The following is a 24,311-nucleotide window of genomic DNA, read 5'->3' as shown; positions in this document are numbered from 1 at the left end:
GATTACTTTAGCATGAATATTGAGATTAACAAATGGTATGAAAATACTATATATATATTCAGTTGTTGAGGTTATTTGTTTGTATATTGCAACTTTCATCAAATGAAAAGGTAAAAAACATTTGTGCATAAGCGACCGTTTCTAGAAAAATAAAAATAATGTTGAAGTTCAGAAACAACATAGCAGTCAATGAACCAATGTCAAATTTAAATTTGGCAAAAAAAAACGTTTTTTTTTTTTTTTTCAGATAATTAATTTTAATTTTTTGGATTTAGCAACTTATAAAATAATCACTGATTAACACCAAAATAAAAAGAAAAGAAGAAAGCCATTATTTAATGCAAAAACATGCCATAAACTCAGAGTATAAAGTAATTTCCAGGAAATGGTGTTTGTTTGTATGTGTATGGGCACCAACAATTGCAAAGCAAAAAAAATGCATATTATAATTTTTTTTAAAAAAATGAAACAGAAAAGCATGACAAATGAACTTATGAATAATGACATCATTGAAAAAAACTTCTGCACACTTAATTTTTAATTCTATTTCACTTATATATTAATACGCTCTAGTAAGTGAATTTTTTTTTCCCCTTTCCCTATACTTAAATACTTAGAATGCCTCATGTTAAAATCAATGCAAAATAAATTCTTCACAATATTTTTTATATATATTTTAATAAAATTGCAAAGCAGATAAGATACAATACAACAGCTACAGAATTTTCTAATATAAAAACTTCATAAATATTTAATCATATATATATTATTTGTCCGTTATATTGTAAATATATGTCCCTTGCAAAATTAGAAAAGTCAAACAAAATATTCTTTCCAAAAATTGATAAAGATAAAAGTTTCGATATTTTTTTTTCTTTTTAAATTTCATAATGATTAATATATAGAAGTTATCTCACATTTTTGCACAATTAGTTTACAGTGCATTCACATAAAACTCTCAAAGGCATAGACTATCCCAAAACAACTCTCAGTAGCATATTATTTCCAAGAAATACTATCTAGCAATTTGAATAGAGAAAGTTATGCAGTAGTTTAAACAAAGAATAAAAATTTGCGAAAAGTGCAGATATTTCATCATCCAGATTTACTTTATTAAATCTATAATAGTTATATGTTAACGATATCATTCATGGCACTGCAGCTCTTTCTCAAACTATCAGATCATATAGAAGATTTTAGTTCATCTAATGTTTATTTTATCTAATGGAAGGGGAAAAAATGCATCTGAATATCTTAAATATTTACTTTAAACAGTCAAACAGATGCAACTTTCTCCAAATTTTTCTTCTTTACATAAAACCTCCCTTAGCCAATTCTATAACTAGCTTATGTTCTTCAACATTTTCATCGTGTTTATTGAGTCTTGAGATAACAATGCAAATAAATAAGAGCATAAATGATTATTGTTTTGGGACAATTTTTAACAATACACATACAAAATAAAGGGCTTATATTAAGAAGCACTGCAAAAGTCTCAACCAAGTTTTATATATCTATCCTCAACAGTTAATAAAATTTCAACATTCCCCTCTTCTATTTAATTTTAATCATAAATTGTTAGAAAGTGCAATGAAAAAAAAAAACCTGTGATCAAGAGAGAAGAAATTAACTTTCAAAATATCAAATCCCATGTACTTCCGAAGTATTTTTCTTGGGTTTTTTTTTTTTTTCAATTAATTAAACTTTTATGGTTTAAAATTCCAAGGAAGCTTTCCTAACTCAGCAGATATCAGCATTATACTTAGTAAAATCATGTGAATTGAATATATAGATTTATAATTATTCTTTAATAAAAATTTTTCAATCAAAAGACAGGAAGTTTTAAATTAAAAAATATTAAAGGAAAAGAAGAAAAAAGAAATCCATTCACTTTTGAAAATTTATGAGCAGTTTGAAAATCAAACATCATTATATATTTTCCAAGCCTAAATTGCTACACTTTTGTCATTTTATAAATGTTATTGGTAACTGTTGCCTTATTTTTCCAATATATAAACACTTTTGCCAATAATGTCATACTATATGCAATATGTCAACTGATTTTAAATGAAATATTAAAAGAAACACAAAACTTTCTCCTTTCCAGTATAAAAAATTATGGCTATTTCAACTAAAAATACTTCAGTATGAAGACCAATACCAAAAAGATCAAGTTTCATAATTAAAAAAAAAAAAACAAGTCCACAATGCTGGCCAAATATTTTAGCACAGAAAATATATATGTATGTAATATTTCAAAGCAAACACACAAAAAAAGCAAATCCCAAAACATGCCAAAGGTATCTGAATACAAAATTGCTTAAAATCTGTATACAACTGAATAAAATACACTATCTGCAGGATAGTAAAGAACAATTGTTATTAGATCTCATAACTTTAAACATGCTATCTCCCAAACTATGCAAATCAAAACCATTCATACAGAAATATTCTGAATCTTTTTCTATAATTTTGTTTATTGTTATATTATGTCAAAACCAACAAACGATAATTACACAACTGTAAAATGTTAACATTTTAAATTAAAAATTCATAAAATCATTTATTCCTTTTCTATCTTTCAACTCCAACTTTCTTCAACCAGTTGTGACAAAGTTTGCGAAACTACTACTGCACTTTCCTTATTCAATCAAAGCATTCACCAAAATAATTTTTGGAAGAAAAAGAAAGAGAAATCTGTTCTAAAAATATTTCTACTTCTTGATTGTTGTTACAAAAGCAGCTTTAGATGAAGCTATAAAATATATGCAACTTCCACTTCCTCACTACATCCTTATTATTGCTATTGAGATAGTTCTATTCTTATAAGTCAAAGGAGGGGGGAGGGGGGGGGGACAAAATTTCGAATCATAATTTATTTCAATGAAACTGCAACAGCTTAAATAAAAAATTAAAATTTGAGATTCAAAATATAACCATACACATATATCAAAGAAAATAAAATGAAAGTTTATGGAAGAATTTATCGCAAATAAAAAATATTTTCTATGACACAAAAAATCAGCAACATGTATTTCAAGCACCAGACATATTATATATACTGTTGTGTTATCTACACTGAAATCAAGATTACTATATGTAAAAGCAGCATCACTAATATGAATTACAAAAAAAATCAGCAGTTAGAATCAAATATATCTTTTAGATTCTGTTTCCCACCACCACCAGAAAGAAAGTTTATAACAGACAACCTATTCAAAATCATACTGACAGGAGACCTCCATTCTTCCATGTAAAAATTGTCATATACGGAATTACAGAGAAGGGGGGGGGGATAAATTTACTCAGAATATACTACTGTACCCTAAATTTCATATCTTTAATTTGTGTTCAAATACGTGTTTACCATAAAACATAAAACAGTAAGTTTAATTTTTTTTTAAATAATATACTAATATTTCTAAATAAAAATTAAAATGTTCTCTTGGATGAAAATAAAAATTATGATTTATGTAATGATATAACAGATAGAAATACTTAGCATGGAATGAAGGATTTTTTTTAATGAAACATATTTAATTGGCACAGACCAAAATATTCAATATAAAATTGAAACATTGAACAGGACTTGTGACAACACTTTGAATGCTTTAATTAAATATATGCCTATCAGTAGTTTTAGAATAGGGTGTAAATTAAAACTGTGCATAATAGGCAGCATTATTATGTATATTAAAGAAAGTATCGGTAGCAAAAAAGATATAGGTATTTTAAAGAATTTTGCTTTGTAAATACTTGCAGAGAAAAATATTGAGGTATCCAGCTCAATCATATAATTACATGGGATAAAATTTCCACAACTGGTAAAAATTCCATCAAATTATCACAAAATAACTTGGACAAATGGGTAATGTGCCTTTAAAATGATATTTTTATAAGTGAAAATTATTCAATGCTTTTTAAGTCTAAAATTTTAAATTTCGTAATTAAAAAATATCAGAAGAATAAATGCATAATAAACTATATCCAAATGACTAGACTTCCTTTTTTTTTTTTTTTAATTTTTTCTCTCTCATATAAAGATAAAATATGTCTTTCTTCCTTTTCAGCAAGTAAGATGGAGAAAAAAATGCAGTATTTAATTATATTATATGACTTCAAAAAGCTCTTCATACAATGAAAAAAATTTAGAATTTATATAATACATGTAAATATATAATATATGAAATTAGTTGTGTGACTTTCTTTTCAATACACATGACAATTTTCTTAAGCATGCAAAGTGCTAATTAAAATCCTTCTATGCTTTTACATCAGAGATCATACTATGGACGTTTTATATATATAGATATATATATGCATGTTCAGCATTTTCAATGGTAATTTATGGCCTCATTAGCATTTTCGCTGAAGTTTGAAAAGCAGTTTTCTATCTTACCTTAACATTTTTCCAAAGACACAACAACATATTTAAAATTTCATTTAGAAATATTTAGCCCTTATTTTGAAATATTTTTAATTCTCCTATTGAGATACTGTATTATGAAATAAATTCATTGCAAAAATTTATCTTTATACTTAAAACTCTTTGATATCCAAGTGATGTTAAAAGTGATAAACCAAAATTGTGATAAAAACTTCACTTGTATCAATCATTTTCTTCACATGAATCATCAAGCTTCATTTGAATTTCTATCAGAGTATAAAAAAAGACAGAGAGAAAGAAAACTGTTCACAGACAATTGCATTATCATGATATATTAAATATTGTTTTAAACAGAGTATAATAAAATATAGAATATTGTGAAAGATCAAGTGAAGGCTTGGACAAAAATAAAACACAGACAATTTTCTTTTCATGCTGCCTTTAAAAAATGATGATAATACATAAGCAAAAATGCAAAAAATAAAATGAAATATTTAAATGAATAATGATATAAACATTTTAATTATTACATAATATACATATAGCTTGGATTCTGTAAAAAAGTCCACAGTAGACTTCGTAATTTTTTCCCCCTTCTTCTTTCAACTTCTTTTCTCATAGAATTATAAAACAATAGAATCTTCTATCTTTGCCAACACATATCTGGAATTAAAACCACGTTGTGATAATTCATACCCTAAAAAAAATTAATATCTGTAAAACAAAATATTAAAATTCAATTTATAATATATTAAAAATATATCCTATAATACTTAAAAGGAAACCAAACAAACTCAAACAATACTTTGACAATACCTCAATTTTAAATGAATTATAAAATTCAAAAGAATAGTCCATTAACCTTTTCTTAACTGGCAGTATAGATACTGTATTATAAATATATAATTTTCCCTTCATGATTCCCTTCATCTTCAGGAATTTCTCTTCACAGCCCTACTTTATAAATGCACTGATATTATAATATTTTGATCAATCATGTTAATGTTCAACCATGGATGAGATGGCCAGACTAGCAGATGTAAGGAATGAAAAAGAACTCTTTATGTATTTGGCAGAAACTACAGATCTTGCTTTCAAATATTATTTTATTATTTAATTTAAAAAATATACTTCAATGTCTTTCCAACAATATATCTGTTTAAGAGATAATTGTTGGAAATTATTTTTTCTATTAAAAATCTTTTCTAACCGCAATCTAAAAGTTAAGAATGGTATTTTGAAAAATTCTTACAAGCATCAGATAAATTAAGAAAGTTGAAATATTTAAAAATCAAATTTTGAGGAAGCATATCATTACACAAACAAAAGCTTGCTATAACTATACATAGCTTTAAAAATATGTCTATAAAAAATAATAATATACACTAAAAAGGATTTAAGAAATCAGAATGAAACAATATTAAGCAAATATTAATCTTAATATACTTTCAGAATATTAAGATTAATATTTATTCTGAATTAATTAATACAAATAAAAAAAAATAGGTAACCTACATGTTTTTATGTACTGATTTTTTATTAGCACTTGTAAACATATGAAATTCAAAAACAATTATTTAAAAACAGCAGAAATTTCTTTCCAAAACTATATTCTTAGTTGAGAAGTTTTGTTAGAATACAATAAGGATTCAATAACGATTTTGAATTAATTTGGTTCAAATCTAGGATATAAAGAACTTTTTATTCAATTTCAATAAAATTTTAGAAATAAAAATTTATGCAACCCAATTTCAACAGAAAAATTCTACATCTCTTAAGCTATGGTAAGAGGAAAGAAAATGCAACATCATCAAATTATAAACAAATAATAATTTCTAAAAGATAAATTTTACTAAAATCTTCCAGATTACTTTTATTTGTAAATGTTACAAAATCTGAAAGAAAAAGTCCCTATTTTAGTTTTCACAAATGAGGAATTTTTTTCAGTACGACTCCAAATGCATTCATAAAAAACACATTTGAAGACCCTTGATATATTCTATTCCACTATAAATCTTATACAAAATCATTTAAAATATGACTGCTCTAATAACAGCTTAAATAAAAATTTTAAAAAATTAATTACCAATTTCAGCTGTTCACACAGGAAAAAACAATACATTACTTACCCATAAATATGAAAAGATGAAAGATGTGATGACCTTAAATTAACATTTGTCAAGAAGTTGATGTAGTTGGTATTGGAGATGCTTCTTCAAGGGTTGCATTGCCATTCATGACGTACGAAGTACCAAGTCCATACAAATGGCCACAATACTTAGCATCATCAATGTTATCTTCAAAGAACATCTGAAATATTTTTTTTTTGGTCAATTTCATATTCAATGCTATCTCATCAAGTTTTTCTAAGCCATATTAGGGAAAAAAATATTACTATAATTAAAAGAAATCCACTAAAAAAATGTTTCCAATATGCTTAAATTTAATCAAATCTTAATTTAAGGATTTTTACTTGTTACAATAATAAATCAATGTAAAACTATAAAATCTATAGGGGATAGACCTCATAACTCTCAACTCTTACAACAAAGAATTAAAAATATATGCGAATCAGCAGCTTTTTCTAAATTTCTTTCAGATGAAAAAGAAATTAACTTTCATACAAAAGTATCAGATCATTTTCAACAAACAACTTTATAAAAATTGCTGTATATTTAGTGAGCAACATAAAACACTTGTCTCAATTTGAAAGAAATCTCTTTTGATGAAGAAACAACTCAGTAAGTGATTGCTGATTAATGTAAATCATTGTCAAGTTTCACCTAGAGTATGATCGAAGATTAAAACTAACAAAGTTCATCAACAAAACTAATAAAATAAATCATGTGGATTTGTCATTATTATCATAAATGAGTCTTAATAACAGTCAACTAAAATTTTCTCATACAATTTGTTTCAATATATCTAATTCCCATTCCAACAATTTTCCCCTAAAATATACAAAATATCACAAATATTATACAATGTCAAATATAATGAAATTCAACATTTGTAGATATGAGTTTTCCTCAACCAGCAATATAAAACTGAAAGCTGTAACTAGCTAATCAAATTTACAGAATATCTATTCTTATCATTAATAAGTAAAACATGTTTTACATTTAATCATTATACATTTGTCAAAATAAAATATTAAATTTGATTTTTTTTTATTAAAGACCATTTTTATTTATTTTTAAAGAAATTTTTTTATAGTTTAAACAAATGCTTTTTGGCCTATAGAATATATATATATATATATATAAATTGCAACATTTTTTGAGAAAAAAGAAGATAAAATACAAGATGAAGATAAATCACAAAAATTAAGAAATAAACATTTGCAAAATAATTATATTCTTATGGAAGAAATTTTAGTTATCTTAAATATTTAATTTGTAAACTAAAAAACCAAATTTTATAACATAATTTTTAGCAACGAAAATTATGACAGCTGCTGTTCTCTATTCAGTTACGATTTCTCGTTTAACAAAAAGAGTTAACTGCCTAAGTAGAGCCGATTAAAAAAAATTCTTTGAATTTTATTATTAAAATTGTTTTAATTAGTTTCACTAACTATTCAAATAGTTACATTATTTTAATAGTACAATAAAAAAGAGTAATGCTTATGGATAGAAATTAATTCTTGATCCTTAAACAATTAGATTTTACAATATATAGCCTAATCTTAAACAAATGTGTTTAAAATAAAAACTAATGAAAGGATTTACATAAAAATACATATGCATATTTCAATAATCGTATGGATTTTTTTTTCAACATAACAAACAATAACTACCATAATACATAAAGAGAGTAACAAAAAAAAACCTATTCTTACACTTACCTCTCTCATCTTGAAAAATGTTGCACCTGTAAGTAAACTATCACTCCCTGCTTGATGTTGAGGACCAATTCTTTCAAGCTAAAATAATGAAACAGGCATTAATAAGTAAAAGAAGAAAATTATAGAAATTACTTTTTAAAAGTCAATCTAATTTTGTATGCAGTAATATTTCATTCCTATTACAAATCAATCCTTTAAATAAAAATGAATCTGCATTTTAACATTTTAGTAGCTACTGGCTAGTATATATTATCCAATACAAATGCATTACAATTTCGTAAATTTGGGAATTTTAAATGCAATACATTAAAGACTGTAAACAGAACAATTGCTAGAAATAATAGTAATCATGATGATATTAATATTTACAATAAAAAAATTACAATGCAAAACAACAACAAAAGTTTTGGTTAGGAACTAACTTTAAGCCTCAGATTTAGTCATCTGATATCTCTAGAGTTCTGGATTTTAAAAATTGGCAATTTAAGGCTAATGTTAAAAAAAAATAAATAAATAAATAAATACATAAATTAAAACATGGCTTACTTATATTCAAGCATCTAATTTTACTTCATTTCTTCAGATTACGAGACCATCGCATAGCCCTTTCAATTCATTACAGGTGTTTCAGTGCCTTTTTTGTTACATTATGAACAAACATGTGACTTCAATTTCAACAAGGAAACTATTGTTCGCATAATTATTAGTACATTCATTATAAATTAACAGTGCTATATTAGATCAAGGCAATGAATGGCATTTGCCTGTAATGAGTGTAATTACATTCAGAATGAGAACTTTCTAGAAAATCAATAATTAAATAACACTTCTCAAATTTTTTTGTTAAGTTATTTCCCTTTATTAACAAGGAGGTAAGAATATCAAATTATTAAATGCTTCATGTATTGTTATTAAAAAAATCTCACCAAAATTATATGAAAAAAAAATTTATTTCCTAAAGAAATTTCTTATTTCAGTCATCTTGACTTTTGAAAGCAATTATTTTTTAAACCAAGATTAAATCATAATTTTTACTATATTTTTTATATATTTAATATGTTATTAATTAAATAATAATTTATCTAAATCATTACTTTAAAATTTCTAAGCCTATTAAAAAATTTACAAAAAAGATTCAGCAATTCAACATATGAAACCTCAACTTATCTGTTCACAAATTCTCAAATATACTACAATAAAATTACCGAAAAAATTCCAATGCATTCTATTTCTGCTATTTTAAAATATTTTTGAAAAGCAAAAGCACTATTTTACACATTCTAATGTGTTAACAAAAAGAATGGACACAAATTACATTTGTACTGCTTTTATATCATTGGATGTTAACAAGTTTGAACATAATGAGCATAATTATATGCATAAAATAACCATTCATCTGTTACAAACATATACAGGGTGATCGGTAAAATTCTTCTTTAAATTTGGATTTAAGTCGCAGAAACTTCATAATTTTACATGCAAATATCTCAACCAATATTACAGATAACTCCATGAAACGTTTTCCAGTGTTTTTTTTTCTAATGTACATTTTTCTAAATGTTCTTTTTGAACTATTTCTATATTTTTTTGAAAAAACAACATCATTTTTCATAATTTACTTATTATGCTACTAGAGGCAAGCAACCTCTTCAGTCACTTTGTCATAGCTACATACTACTTTCCTGGCTACATGAGATGCTGTTTTGAATTTAAAAGGCTTAAAAAAACTTCATCAATCTGCCAGTATATATATGCTTGGAAGAGTTACAAAATGCATTTTCCATTCATTTGTCACTAATCATATAAGTACTACTTTAAAAAAAAATCAAAAAAAAAAATCTTGAACAAGGGGTTTTTTCAAGTTATGCACATATCTTGGAATAAGCAGGGAGATATATAACTATGACAACAACAAAAATGTATTATGCAAATCAGGTGGCACTGGACAGTGAGCTACACAAAATTTCATAGACAGTTAAGGAGTTAGTTATCATTAACAATCATGAATGTAATATTTACTTCTAATTGTTCTGCGACTTCTTGCAATCCTCCTTTCAGATTTTTACAACTCTTCATTAAATATTTCACATCATAAATAGTTGGAAAATAGATTCTCAAAAGCTCAAAGAATTCTGACTCTTCTGCAGGCAAATTCTGATCAGTTAGTAATTTCAACAAGTAGCCAAAGTCATAACCACTAAAAGAGAAAATTATATTAGTTGATTTACTTTACATTGTATTTATTTCCAAAGCATGTATTTATTTGCACTTATTTTTAAATACCAGTAATTGAAATAATATATTATAAAAATTTATCGATAAAATAAAAATTATATAATTGTATGAGAATATTACATAATTGCAAATAGGTCTTACTACAGCATTAACAGATACAGACATATGTGTGGAGTCATGCACCCATAAAGAGAATACTCTTAGAAATTTATGTAATGTTAACATGAATTGTTTCATTCAGATTTTTCATTAAAATTCAATGAAACTTTCACTGACTTGCAATCTAAGTAATTTAATGGCAGTGATGAACATGCTTCTATGAGTAATTTGTATTTCAGTATAAAATACTAATAACCATAAATAGACTACAAGCACATATAATAATAACAAAACAGTGCTTCCATTTTTATCAAATTAAAAATGGCAATTTATTAATTACAAAATAATAATCACTTAGTGCATATATTAAATAATTTGTTAGTATTATGAATATACCAACATAATATGCTGCATTAGAATTTTGCTAACCTATGGAAAGATATCCAGTTGATGTTTTCAGATAGCACAACACCAGAAGTCATCAGCAACTCGGCAAATTCATAAGGATCAATACCATCTTCATCGTGTTTTTTAAATTGAATTCCAGAACTTGTTAACAAATCTATTGAATCTTGGGCATACATATCTTCCCTATAATAGAATAAGAAAGATAATTCTATATGTTACAGACAAAAAAGAATACTTGGTGTTTAATGCTAAAATTATTACAGTGATAATTTGTGCTGGAAATCCAATTTAACCAAATTTAACTTATTTATAATTTCAATATTTTTTTTAACTTTTCCAAACATGTACAAATAATACATTAATTTATTTTTATTCCTTTTAAAAATTTATTTTTCTCAATATTACTGAGTATATCTACAATTACAGTTATTAGTCAGTTTGACCATAACAAAAAAAAAAAAAATCTCATTAAGTTTTTTTGTTTTTTTTTTCATTATAGAAGTTTTTTTTTTTTAGAAGTTTTTTTTATTATTTCAAATAGACAATCAGCTGCATCTGTCCCAAAGGAATTTATGTATGTCATAAAAGTGGAAAAGAGTAGGAAGAGAAGAGGAGTAAAATACCTGTTAGGAATTTTTGAGCACCATCTGATTGCACACTTATTTTGTGTTAGAAATATAGCTTTAATACCGAACTTAATTTTGTTTTATATAATTTCAGTGTTCAAAAAGATATACTGAAAGTTTTAGTGATAATAGTTATATTACTAAAATTGAATCTGATAAAAAATTTGCATTACCAAGAAAATATTTCATACTAGCTGCTGGTACAGTCTCTAGCATTGAAATCAGTGACAATATTCAAACTAGAGAAAGTAGTCAAGAAGACTGAGCAGAAGTTGAGAATGAGAACATCCAAAATGTGAAAAATGAAAGAAAAGAAGAAACAGTAAATAATGATTCAGTTTCGAAAATAATCTGACAAGTGTTACAAGGAAATGTTCTTAACAGAGCATTTTATGAGAAATAGCAGGATACACTTTGTTTACATAGGGTAAAATAATTAACTACATAGAGACTGTTTATCGATGAAAAAAATATAGTATCGCATTCAAAAATGCACTAAAGAAAAAGTGTGTAAAAAGTCTCAAAATCCAAGGCACTGTTTGTCACTCGATGAGAATTTGCTTTCATTTCACTCTTGTATGCTTGTTAGACAAGAACTTATGTCTGTCCATTTATAGTTTATGGTATAAATCCTGCAGCCAGGCATTCTTAACTAGGATAAACATTATGGAAAACCATGGAAGGATTTAATGTGTTCTAAGTCCATAATGGTGTCTGGCAGATCTGCTGAATCAAATCTGAATCAACTGTCATAAGGCAACTGTAGTTCTTAAAATAGCAATATGGAGGTCGCTATAACTTGCTCATAATAAAATAAGTAATGAAAAAAAAAAAAAGAAAGAAAGAAAACCCCTGAAAATTGGAAATTTTTTTAAGGATAGTTAATCTTTAATTTCATCTCACTTTTAAAGCTATATATATATATATATATATATATATTGATTTCTGAAATTATCCGAGATAGTTAGATATCTGCTAGGTAGTTACATTTTATAATTTCATCCAAAATTTTTGCTATTTTACAGTTTTAATTCATACAGCACAGAGTTACTGCTTAATATTTGTAGGCAGGAAAGACTTGATTTCATCCAATAGGTCTGATGCTTCACAAGCATTCTGTATAAGTTCTTGCAAAATAATGATTTTATTTTTTAAACGTATCTGTTTGTAGATAAAAACTAAATTTGAATATTTCAAACTGTCTAAACTATACTTTTGAATTTCAGGATTATTCTAATCATATGCTAAGTTGAAAATATGACGGCTGAAAAAAATACAATTAAAACAACTAAGGAATTAAAATTTATAAAAATGGCTAATTGAGAATTATTCTATTATTGAAGACAAACTGTGAGTTTTGATAATAAACAATAAGAAAATTAATACAAAAATAGTTTTTACATCAACCTTTGCATCAAAAGTATGATTTTTCAATTAATTTTTTTATGTCTAAATTTTATAATTTGTAACCAAAATGACCCTCTCTTTTAAGTTTCAAAATTTCTTGGATTTACAATCATTTTATTCAAAAGCACCTTTATTAAAGTTATATTTTAATATAAAAAAGAATATTTTAATGTAATAAAATGTACAAGAATATCAGGAATGATTTTTAACAATTCTTTAGGTTATGAACACAAATCAGTAAAAAAATTTTCATTTCGAAAATATTGTATATGTAAAAAAATTATTTTCATAAACAGTACACTCCCTAGTATACAGCCTAATGTGGCAGTAGAGCAGGCTGGATAATAAAATAGCTGATAGGCTGGAGTTCTATGAACTCATTTCTTTGCCACCAATTAACGTAATGCGGCTGCAGTCAAGTGAATAATAGAAGCAGTTGCCAGTAACGTGTCAGTTAAAATAGAAGCTCTGTACTGGTAGTTTATATATAGCACCATACATTTCAAGAATTGATTAGAGAAAAAGTAAGTTAAAGGATATAAACTGCTCACATTTTAATATGAATTCTATAATGCCTAACTTAAATGCAGGAAACAAAACATTAATATAAATCATAGTCCTAATTCACGAGAAAATTAACACAAATTGATTTTATTTTTCACTGACAAATGATTACACAGATGTTATTACTTTTATTCTACTTCTACAAGGTTGTGCAACACGGCACCTTTCAATTTCTGCTTGATTTTTTTTCCCCCCCAGTTCCCCACTGAATTTTTCTCAATTCTTAAGTCCAAAGCTATATTTTGTGCTGTTATACCAGTCTGGTTGCTATATAAAAAATGATTTCTCCTCCATACTTTTTTAGTTTCACCCATTTTCAAATCTTCATTGTGGTACACTTAAAAAAATATTATGCATATCCCAAGAACAAATTACGAATACTGTTTGTACAGTACACATATAATGTGGAACAATTAAGATCAGTTACACACTGACAAAACAACAAATAACGAGAAAAATGCAGGTCTTTTTCCGTCATAACTTGGTATTTTGCACACAATACTTAGGAGGATCGTCGCAGACGCCCTCTTCCTATGCATCAGCAATGTTGCCAATGCAACGCCTTGACTTTCTCATTTTTGATCAAAGAAAACTATGCCAGATAGTACTTAAGCCGAACAGTCGCAAGCTGGATACTTGGGGAGTATACTGTACTGCACTACGTGATTTAAAATGACATTGAAAACATTTGTTCATTTAACCAATTTTAAGTGTGTTTTTTTTTTCAAATCAAATTCTTAAATCAATTCAGTTAATAAAAAAAACTGGTAATACGAATGTTTGTTATACAACTGCATAAATATAACATAAAAATAATAAACAACAACAACGTTACGCAATAATAAAAATAAGACCAATAAAAAATAAATTATAAGACAAACTGTTAATTATCCATAAAAGTTCTTCTTACGTTAGATTAAACTTGAAATTAAATTGCCAAGTAGTAAAACCAGGTGGAGATTTTCCATTCTCATCTAAAAATGTCAGACCTAATTGAATGATTTTTAACAAATCTACATTACATCTTAAAAGCTGATATTGATAATCTGCAGTACTTCGAAACTCTCCTATAGGTCGTGCTACCACTCCAGGAAATTCTGTATCCTAGAAGTAAGGAAAATAATATTTAATAAAATACCAAATAAAACAGAAATTAAAGAAAAATTCAATAAATAAGATATTGGCAAAAATTCTAAAGAAATTATTTATGCTCATATGATGATGTAAACAAATCCACTAGAAATAAAATTTTGAATTTGAATTCATTACACATGATGCAATTATTTCTCATTAATAATATTTCTTTTGTTGATAGAAATAGTTGCTTACTTTCTGTTTAATGCCTTCATTTGAAATATAAAACCTAATTCATGTATTAGAAAACTTAATTACATAACTCAGGGGTGTTTGTGGGACCCCAAAAAATCCCCGGAAACTTTTACGGACTTACTACCGACATTTTGGAGTTTCGAGAAGGGGGGGGGGAGAAATGAAAAATTACGATTATGAAGTATTGAATGACCTAATTATAAAAGTTCAATGAATTACTTTTTTTGCAAAATTAATAACCATTAATTTTGCAAAATTAAGACCTTTGAACCCAGGTCACGTGATCGCACATCTGGTCGAACGAAGTCTCTCCCTTTTTTTTCTGCCGCGCCTACTTGCCGAAAAGAATCCAGAAGAGAATGTCCGAGAACCGGGGGAATGAGTCATAACTCGCAATAAGGAAAGAACAAAAAAGAAGTTTTTTCCCCCTTTTCACGCATTATCACTGCCTTTGGAGAAAGAAAGGAAAAGTTTTCACCACACACACTGACCTTGCATTTTCTGCTTTCAAAGCAAACAAAATTACCCAGATCAAAATAAATAATTCATTATTATTCCTACTTCCTTTTGAACGACGATCCCCGGAATTTCCGGGTATCGAAGTTCAAAATCCCCGGAATTCCGGGGTTTCCCCGGAGCACAAACACCCCTGATAACTTTAATTTCCTATTACTTCTTAAACTGTGTAATTTATTTAATAGTTTTTTATCTACCTCAGCAATTTTAATTCTCGTTGGCATTATTACAATAAACTTATTTAAATTGATATTTTGGAAGTTACAAATTCCTTTTACATCATTTATTGCTTGATTACACTCCATACTTAGTTAAATATGCATACCAATGAATTGGAAAAATATTTTTGTATTATCATTACATATAAATATACCAAACTATATTACTATAACTAAAAGTAAAACAATATCACATTTCCTTTCACAAAGTTTTTGTAAAACAAAAACATTGTAAAATAGCTGTATATATATATTTATGTATAAGCCTAAAATTTGGGGAATTTTTTACTACAGCTAAATTACATATATCAGCTTATATATTATCTCTCAAAAAAAAAAAATGTATATATTTTTATGTTAGAAAGTGAAAGCAACAAATAGCTAAAGTATAGTACTTATTATTTCTTTAGCATATATTTCATTAGTTTTTTTTTAATTAGTTTTAAATTAGATGTTTTGTTGAAATGAATTATTCATCTTATAAAAATGATTTATTTCATTCTTGAAATGGTTTATTATAGCTATTTTATCGCATCATTAACAAAGTAACTCTTGAATTTGCTTTTCTTTTACTGAGCAATGCAGAGCAGGCATGCAATTATTAAAATTTTCTGTAAACAAAATTATCTGTTATATGAAATTAGCCATACATGAATCTCTTTTCCAGCTCAAAAAACTGTACAGAAAATAAGACTAGTACAAATAAAGCAGACCGTATGTAGCAAATAACAGGAGGGAGGGGATATGTTTAAGCTAGATAAAATTACACTATCATTACTGGTTTCTGACATTTCACTTTAAAGAGACTTTACTAGAAAATATTAAACCTGTTTTATCCACTTGGCAATATCTTTGCCCTCAAGGCAATGTGTTTTCAAGTTACAGGATATGAATATTTGGCTGAAAAACAGATTTTAAATTTTTTTAAATTTTAAAAAGAAAAAAAAAACTCACTCTTAGCTTACACACAGTATTGTTAATAAAGATAAAAAAATAATCAAAAGTTTACATCAATAATTCCTCAACAAAATTCAAAGTTATTAATATAATAACAAATTAATATAGTTCAATAGGAGGAACTATATTAATAATTTAAATAAATTAAATATATGGATTACAATTGTACCGCAAATATTATTATAGTAAAATAAAGTGCCATTAATAGAGACAAATCCCAAATTAATAAATATTTGACAAGGAAAATATATATAAAAAATTCATGAAATTTATTTTCATAATTAGATCATTACAATACAGCATATTAATAAAATATGATTTATTATGTTAGTACAAAAAGATAAAAAAAATGCTTTCATAATAATTTATAAAAATTTACTTGACATGAACTGATAAACAAGGCACACACAAAATATTTTTTAAACATTACCATGAGATTAATATAGAAAAAAAAAGATATTAATGTATTAAATACATGTCAATGATTAACTGTCAAAAAAAAAGGATAAAGAATGCCAAAGTTTATATGCATAAGGCTCTCCCTAACTATTGTTTGCTAATAGTGGACATTTAATACTTAAGCTCACTAATCGAAAGTAGATAATACACAAATATCTTTAAACGTTTTTTTTAAAGAGTAAAAACCAAGCAAAGAAAAAAAAAACCTACACAATTTTACTACTTAAACTTTAATATAAGAATGTTTACTCACCATTGCAATAAATTTATACTGCTGAACAATCTGACGAATGATTTTGAATTCCTCTTCCATGTTATGAGCCCACACATCTCTAATTCCACACAACTCATTGTTCACAAATGATTCCCTGCCGTTGCCTTGCACAGGCCCAGATGCTGCCGGCATAGTAACCATGCATTCACTAATAAAGCTTCAAATAAATTATCAATGGCAATCTGCAATCGTCAAAAAATCTTATCCTCATATCTCATGAGGAAAATAAACCTAATAAAGACAGAAATTAAAGTATTAATCTCATTTGGAAAATTAAAAATCATACAAAAATAAATAGAATTATAAAAGAAAATATTTTTTATACAAGATAAATATACATGTAAATATATATATGTGTGTGTACTGAAAAAAACTTAAAGCAGATTCACATCTTGGAATCTGCATTTCATAGTTTATTTTTGTGACTTTGTAACTCTCTCCTTATTTTCTTTTCTTTTTTTTTTTTTTTTTTTTAATTATGTAACATCAATAATATGTACAAAAAAATACATTTAATATCAATGAAAGCATAAGTATAAATCTAGTTGATATATAAAATAAGTATATAAAATTATGAAAAATGTTATTATAAAATATATTTTAAAATATTTTTCAAAATTTATTAAAGCTAGAAAAATTGTGTGGTAAAATTAGTATTAATTAAATGTTTATTTATAGTTTATCCAATAATATATTTAATGTAATTGAGGAAAATATTAATATTGATTTTTTTAATTCAAAAAATCTTATTAAAATTTCTTAAATACTTCCATAGTTTGGCATATCAGTTATGTGTCAAATGAGTAGCTCTGAATCAAATGTGCAAACCTTTAGATATTTTTTTTTTCATCTGCAATTTACAGATAATATGCCAATCTAATAGCATTATCCTACTTAAAAAAAGACAGAATTAAATAACATATGTCCTTATATACCATGACAGGGAAAGTTATAACAATACACAGAAAGTAGAAATAGCATTTAATATCCATAAAATCTTAATATGATGAAGGAAATTGAATTTTCTATCAATGTTTCCTCTTTAACTTAATTCTTATATAAAATATTTTAGTTAACTCATATTTAGTCAAATGTTTTTATAATAATGTAATAAGCAGTGCTGATATTGTGTAGACATTTTGAAGAATTTTTATTTGTAGAAAAAATACAAAAGATATTTTGATCAAATCATTTTTAAAATTTTCCATTAAAGGCAATGTACAAGATAACCAGTTAGATTAAAATTTTGATGCTTTTATTCCATGATCACTTTTAGCAGCACATAAAGCACATCACATTATCTACTAAAGTATCCAAAGAAAAGAAGGAATTAAAATCTGCTTTTTGTCCTTCATATTTTTAAAGCTGGGAAAGTTAGACAAAATAATTTATTTAAAATTTTATAGGGCTCTTTAAGCCCATTGTCATAGAAGTTCAATTACAATCAGAAAAAAGTATAAGACTTAAATTTTTAGAAATGTGTGAAAAAATAATGGTGCACTTTTAATTTTTACTTCAGTTCTGATTTCCATAATGTTTTGTTTTTATTGACATTACTGTTGTGTTACCGACCAAAACTCCCCTTGGAGCCAATTTTGGAATCAAAAAATCAATTGATACCCAATTGCAAACTTTTACCTTTATTTCAATTCAAATACTTTATATGAAAATAACCAAGATGAAAAAGAATTATCACATACATGTGTATGTAATAAATCTCACACTATATTCCCCAATTCTTAATTCAATCAATTTAATATTCACTTAATCTCCATCAAAAAGTTCTCATAAGGTCAGAGCTGTATCAGGAACATTTTAAGAATTTTCCTGACAGCAAATCAGACTTAAAACTTACATCCCATCTACTCAGGTATGACTTATTACCAAATGATAGTAAAGTCAAGATTATTTGGAAAACTAGATTCTTCATCAAAGAAGAAATTATTATCTTAGATACATATATGGAGGTTAATAAGAGATCCTCATAGAATATTATGAAAAAAGGCTAAACCATTACTTATTTTAGTTTTTTAAAACTAGACAAAAAAAAAGAAGAAAAATGATAGAGATCAGAACTTGCAGAATATTATTGTACTCAACATTTGAAAAATTAATTCTAAAAGTTAATACTGTAAAAAATTAGCTAATCAGTCTTTTCTAATCATGTTTATTCAATATATGTCACATAAATTCCAATTCAAAAACATTTAATGTAAATAATAAAGCAACAGTTGTTCTACATTTATTACATAAATCTTAGAAAAAGCAACAATTTTATACTCTTATATTTTTTATCCAACAAGCACAGATCACACGGTAATAACTTGAGTAATATTTAACTTTGTATTTTAATAGTTATGAAGCTTTGGTCAACAAGCAAACAATGAATATTGCCTGAAGTTTAGATATTGATTAAGCATTATAGCCTGATCGTAAATTATATGCAAAAAATTTAATTTCAAAGTTTATTGAAGAACATGATAGAAAGTGCATTACTTACACGGACGAATATATATGTTCATGCGATCAGTTAAAATCAATGAATACGAAAGAGAAGTTTTAAATCAAAATGCCTTAATTTAAAGTTATCAACGTTAAATCCTAATAAATAAATGCCATATAAGGAAAAGAAAGTACTAGAAACTTTGGTACCATATATTCATATACTTACGTTTATTATGTTGGTATATTAAGCTGTTTGTCAAACGTAACTTATTTTCAGCAAAAATGACAAAAAGAATTAACCAAAACGAAATCAAGCTTTCGATCCAAACTATTCAAGCACGCTAAAAAATAATCACACAGAAAATAAGATTGATGGCGATTTGATGCCAAGTAGAAAATGAATACTACCTTTTTACCTAGATTTAGTTTATGTCTTACAATAGCAGAAAATTTGTGGTCAAATATGGAAACGGCTAAATACTTTACTTACAAAATCTTTTTTTAATATAATTGTATCAACAGAGAATTTTAAACGTACTCGTTTGCCTTTATATTAGTTTTAAAAATTTATTCTTAAATTTAGTAACGATACTAGTTATGTACTCAAAAAAAGGAAATTGTGACTAAGTGCTAGCGAATGCAATGATTAAAACAATGCAAAATACAATTGCAAAATAAGCTTTAAAACATTTTTTTTTTAATTTACTGGTTTTTAGAGGGGGAAAAAATTGCACCAACACAAAATTGATATTCGTGAAAAATTAATTATTTCTATTTCAAAGTGGTATGAAATGATTTTTGAAATTATCGTAGAAAAACGTTATAAATTTTTAATGAAAATATATTGTGGTATTCGTGAATTTCGATTATTGTTAACCCGGCAAAAGCTAAGACCTACGATTCTGGAGCATACGCCGGAGAAAACACCTTCATTCCTTCCTTAATGAAAATCTAATCAAAATTTTTACTTGGCAAGCACACTACCCAAAAAAAAACAAAAAGGTGCAATGCATGCCAAATTTGTCAGCTCCAATGATTTGTTTAAAATCATATTTTAAAATGTGTCCATTGCTTCAAATTTGCTCTTGGTTTTTACAGATATACCTTATTTTGACTAAAGCTAGAATTAACTATTCTTTGTGTCTATGTATTTAAATCTAAAAAATGTGGATTTTCTTGACAAACATCCGCCTGTTTTTCTTTTGAAGTGAGACTATTAATTTTAATATGAAAAGGCTACTGACCTATCGACACTAGAAAAACCCTGATCATGGTTGACGTAAGTAGACGAGTCGAAGAAAGGATGGAAGTGGGCATTAAAACTGACCACAACATTTTGCTAACTAAACTCGCTTCATTAGGCGAGAAATTCAATTCGCCTGTGATAATGCAGATGTATTTATTCAACTGTCATACAATTTTGTTATTAATTTGTAGATAAACTTAAAAATTCCTTGTTATTTAAGCTTGAAAAGAAAGTCGAACAAGAATGCTTTCCAACGACATTTCTTCTACTGCTTTTGTATTGATTTTTTTTAAGACCTGAGGCTACCTCAATTAAATAAAAACCATTGGATAATAACAAAATAATTTGATATTTTCTTGAAGATTCATTAAGAGAGGAAAGCATTCATTTTAAGGCTGAAATTTTTTGTTTTGTTACACTAAAATTTCTAAGTTTTGAATTAAATTAAAAAGATAGATTCAAATAATAAACTTAGAGGCAGGAAAAAATAATTAGAAAGTATTACTGTTTAATTAATGATAAAGCTGTTACTGTTTAATCTAAATAAAAACACAAAGTTCAGCAAAAAAATTAAAATATGAATAAATCAATAAACAGGCAAAATTAATGATATTCATCCGTTCCATATTCTTTTAAGAACTAACGAAATATTTATCACAATCTTTGAAAAAACACATACTTTCCAACATTGGTTATTTAGTCATCCTAAGCACTTCTTACAGTTATATAACGAATATCCACAAGAGATAGAATTGATCAGAAAATCACAAAAGATGAGCATCAGGTATCAACCAAAGTAAAAGCAAAATGATACTTCTAACTGGTTCTATTGATGCCAAATGAAATACAGCCCTTTCCTTCACCCCTAAAATGCAATAGAATATCTCGTTTTCATGCCGACTGACCACTACTTTTAGGGTTACTAGGGTGTTTCACGTGGCGGTAGGTCAGTACAATCAACTTTGTACGATAGAGACATTTTATTTGTCTATATCTTGCTAATTAGACATGTAATTATAAAATAACTTGTCTCCTCAGGCAACCTGCTGGTTTGCCGGAAATATTGGTTATATTTGATCTCAGATAAATCGTTTACATATAACTTGATATCCATGATTCAGCCAAATTCACTGACATTAATGCTATGTTATTTTAATTGTCTTCCTTTTATTTATTATGTACATGAATCTTTCTGATGGAGACAGACCAATTGCATTATAATGCTGTAAAAATATAAATATCCGATACTTCTAAATTTCCAAATATTGTAACATTTTTATTTGTTTTATAAACTACACAGATGTTACAGTTATTAATAGATTAAAATATTAAATTCTTTTTTTTATTAACTTTCAACAGTGAAAGAAACTCACATGATTAAAATATAAACCGCCTTTGGCCACTACTTGATTCACCAGGATTAATGGTTGTTAAAAATTAGATATTTTCTGAAACTGTCTTTAATGACTTCCTCAATAAAGTACTTTAGCATAACTAAACATTTGCCACATGAAATTCAAATATGTCTGTAAGATTCATATTTCTAGGTAATTATTAAATTTCTGCCATTATTATTTTTAATAAATTATATCTTAAAATATTTAATTAAATAATAAGGTCAAACTTTGGTACTTTTGTTCATCTTTTACTTTGTAATTCCAGAAATAATTATTGCCAAAAAGTTTTTACATGCCAGCTTCATCTGTAAACACATCTTTTCAAAGACTGATTTAAATATTGTAGAATGCATCATTTTATTTCCATTGATTTTTAAATCATCTTTGTTAGTATAAAATTATGTAATGTTATAAAGTCCTTTTCTTATCGGTAAGGGAGATCTAGCTGGTTCACCAGAGATATTTGCTATATTTAATTTCAGTTAAATTATTTAATATAAATTTAAAGTCTCGTAATCAAAAAGCATTTGTATAGAACACTAAGATGTCAGTAAAACAGGCAAGATTAATTGATTTATATTTATCAGTGAATGAAAAGCACTACTTTTTTTTAATGCTCTTAACCAGTTAACTTTTTTGACATCTTTGGAAGATACATATCTAAATTGTCATAAACATATATATATTATATAAATATAATAATTAAACAATTATTATATAAATATAATAATTGTCATTGAATAAACTCTTCATAACACAAAATGTTATACTTTTTCCATGACCTCGTTAAAAACAGTTAACTGGTTAAAATAAAAGTGTTGTATCCTTTCATGTCTACTTATGATCAATAAGCAGTAATGATGGGAATATATAAAGAAATTGCATAATATGTAGATATACTATAGACTGGATGAAACAATGAAAATGAATGAATTTTATGACACTCTATTCTTGAAAGGAAAAAAATTTTTTAAATAAATTCCCAAATTTTAAGAAAATTTACATGATTATTAAAGAGCTATAATTAAAAAGTGTGTGTGTGTTTTAAGATTTTCAAATGGTGCAAAATTAATTTTTTTACAGAAATATTTTTAAAAGTTATCATGGGAAAATCATCAAAATTTCTCTTGAATTTAAATTTTTTTTAATCACACTGAAGTACACATTTTTACCCACAAAAGTATGTATGTGCCAAGTTTGTAGCTCAGAATCAAATGGTCTGACCTGTAGAGCGTAACACACACTATTGCTATAATCCTTTTTCTTTATATATAGTTTCTCGTCCTTAGCTTTCAAAGACAGAAAAAAAAAAAAAAAAATCCTTCAATTAAAGAATGATGAAACAATGGTTTGAATGTCATTGCAACAATGAAATCCATTCTTTAAAATTATATAAAAATAAACTATATGTAAAAGGTTGTCAAAATATAATATGCAGTTAGAAGATAAGACTACCTGGAAAGTTATGTGTTTAATGATATTGTGATGTTATGGAATTAAGATTCCTCAAAGAAAGTTTATGTATGCAGTAGAATACATGTAAAAACTATTAAAATAACACAGATTTAATATTTATCATAATGTATTAAACTTAAAAATATTTTCCTGAAAAAGATATGAATATCAAGTTATGATAAAAGATTTAATTCAAATTAAACAGATCCAAAAGACAAAATTCTTGAGGAACAAGCTGATTGTTAAAAACGATAAGTAAATATGTATGGTGAGGGTACAAAGTTTCTGAAAACTTTTTCATATTTCAAAAACCAAGTCACGTGACCTCACATTTCTTAAATAAGTATTTGTCGCCAAGTCAAAAACTCTACAATAATGTTATTGCATATCTAATATTAATATGCATATCTAAATTCTAATAATATATGATTAACCACTTTAC

General features: G+C 26.1%; 1 protein-coding gene across 3 annotated transcripts; it reads right to left on the bottom strand.

The window, feature by feature from the left end:
• Positions 1 to 680: 680 nt before the first annotated feature.
• Positions 681 to 20,156, bottom strand: LOC129958285 (CCR4-NOT transcription complex subunit 7-like). Of its 3 annotated transcripts, none has more exons than XM_056070657.1 (8): positions 19,998 to 20,156; positions 17,306 to 17,557; positions 14,484 to 14,677; positions 10,998 to 11,159; positions 10,254 to 10,431; positions 8,235 to 8,312; positions 6,517 to 6,697; positions 681 to 5,050 (listed from the first exon to the last, which is right to left on the bottom strand). In XM_056070657.1, exons 2-7 carry the CDS (start codon positions 17,465 to 17,467, stop codon positions 6,566 to 6,568), a joined length of 906 nt encoding a protein of 301 aa, XP_055926632.1. In that variant the 5' UTR covers positions 17,468 to 17,557; positions 19,998 to 20,156; the 3' UTR covers positions 681 to 5,050; positions 6,517 to 6,565. The 3 variants fall into 3 exon arrangements, with proteins under 3 accessions (XP_055926632.1, XP_055926621.1, XP_055926611.1); XM_056070646.1 differs by having other exon boundaries at positions 684 to 5,101; XM_056070636.1 differs by having other exon boundaries at positions 694 to 5,084.
• Between the last annotated feature and the right edge of the window lie 4,155 nt (positions 20,157 to 24,311).

This window comes from Argiope bruennichi, chromosome 2, assembly GCF_947563725.1.
Source record: "Argiope bruennichi chromosome 2, qqArgBrue1.1, whole genome shotgun sequence".
In the NCBI taxonomy this organism is placed as follows: domain Eukaryota; kingdom Metazoa; phylum Arthropoda; class Arachnida; order Araneae; family Araneidae; genus Argiope; species Argiope bruennichi.
Note: the sequence above shows the minus strand (reverse complement) of the source record. Positions and strands in the feature narration are given on the sequence as shown.

Excerpts from the sequence above, each read along its gene's own strand:
- LOC129958285 (XM_056070657.1), bottom strand. The coding sequence starts at position 17,467 with ATGGTTACTATGCCGGCAGCATCTGGGCCTGTGCAAGGCAACGGCAGG. Across the intron at positions 11,160-14,483 it reads AATTTCAAGTTTAATCTAAC|GGAAGATATGTATGCCCAAG; the intron begins GTAAGAAGAACT and ends ATTCTATTATAG. Across the intron at positions 8,313-10,253 it reads AAGTCGCAGAACAATTAGAA|CTTGAAAGAATTGGTCCTCA; the intron begins GTAAATATTACA and ends TCATTATTTTAG.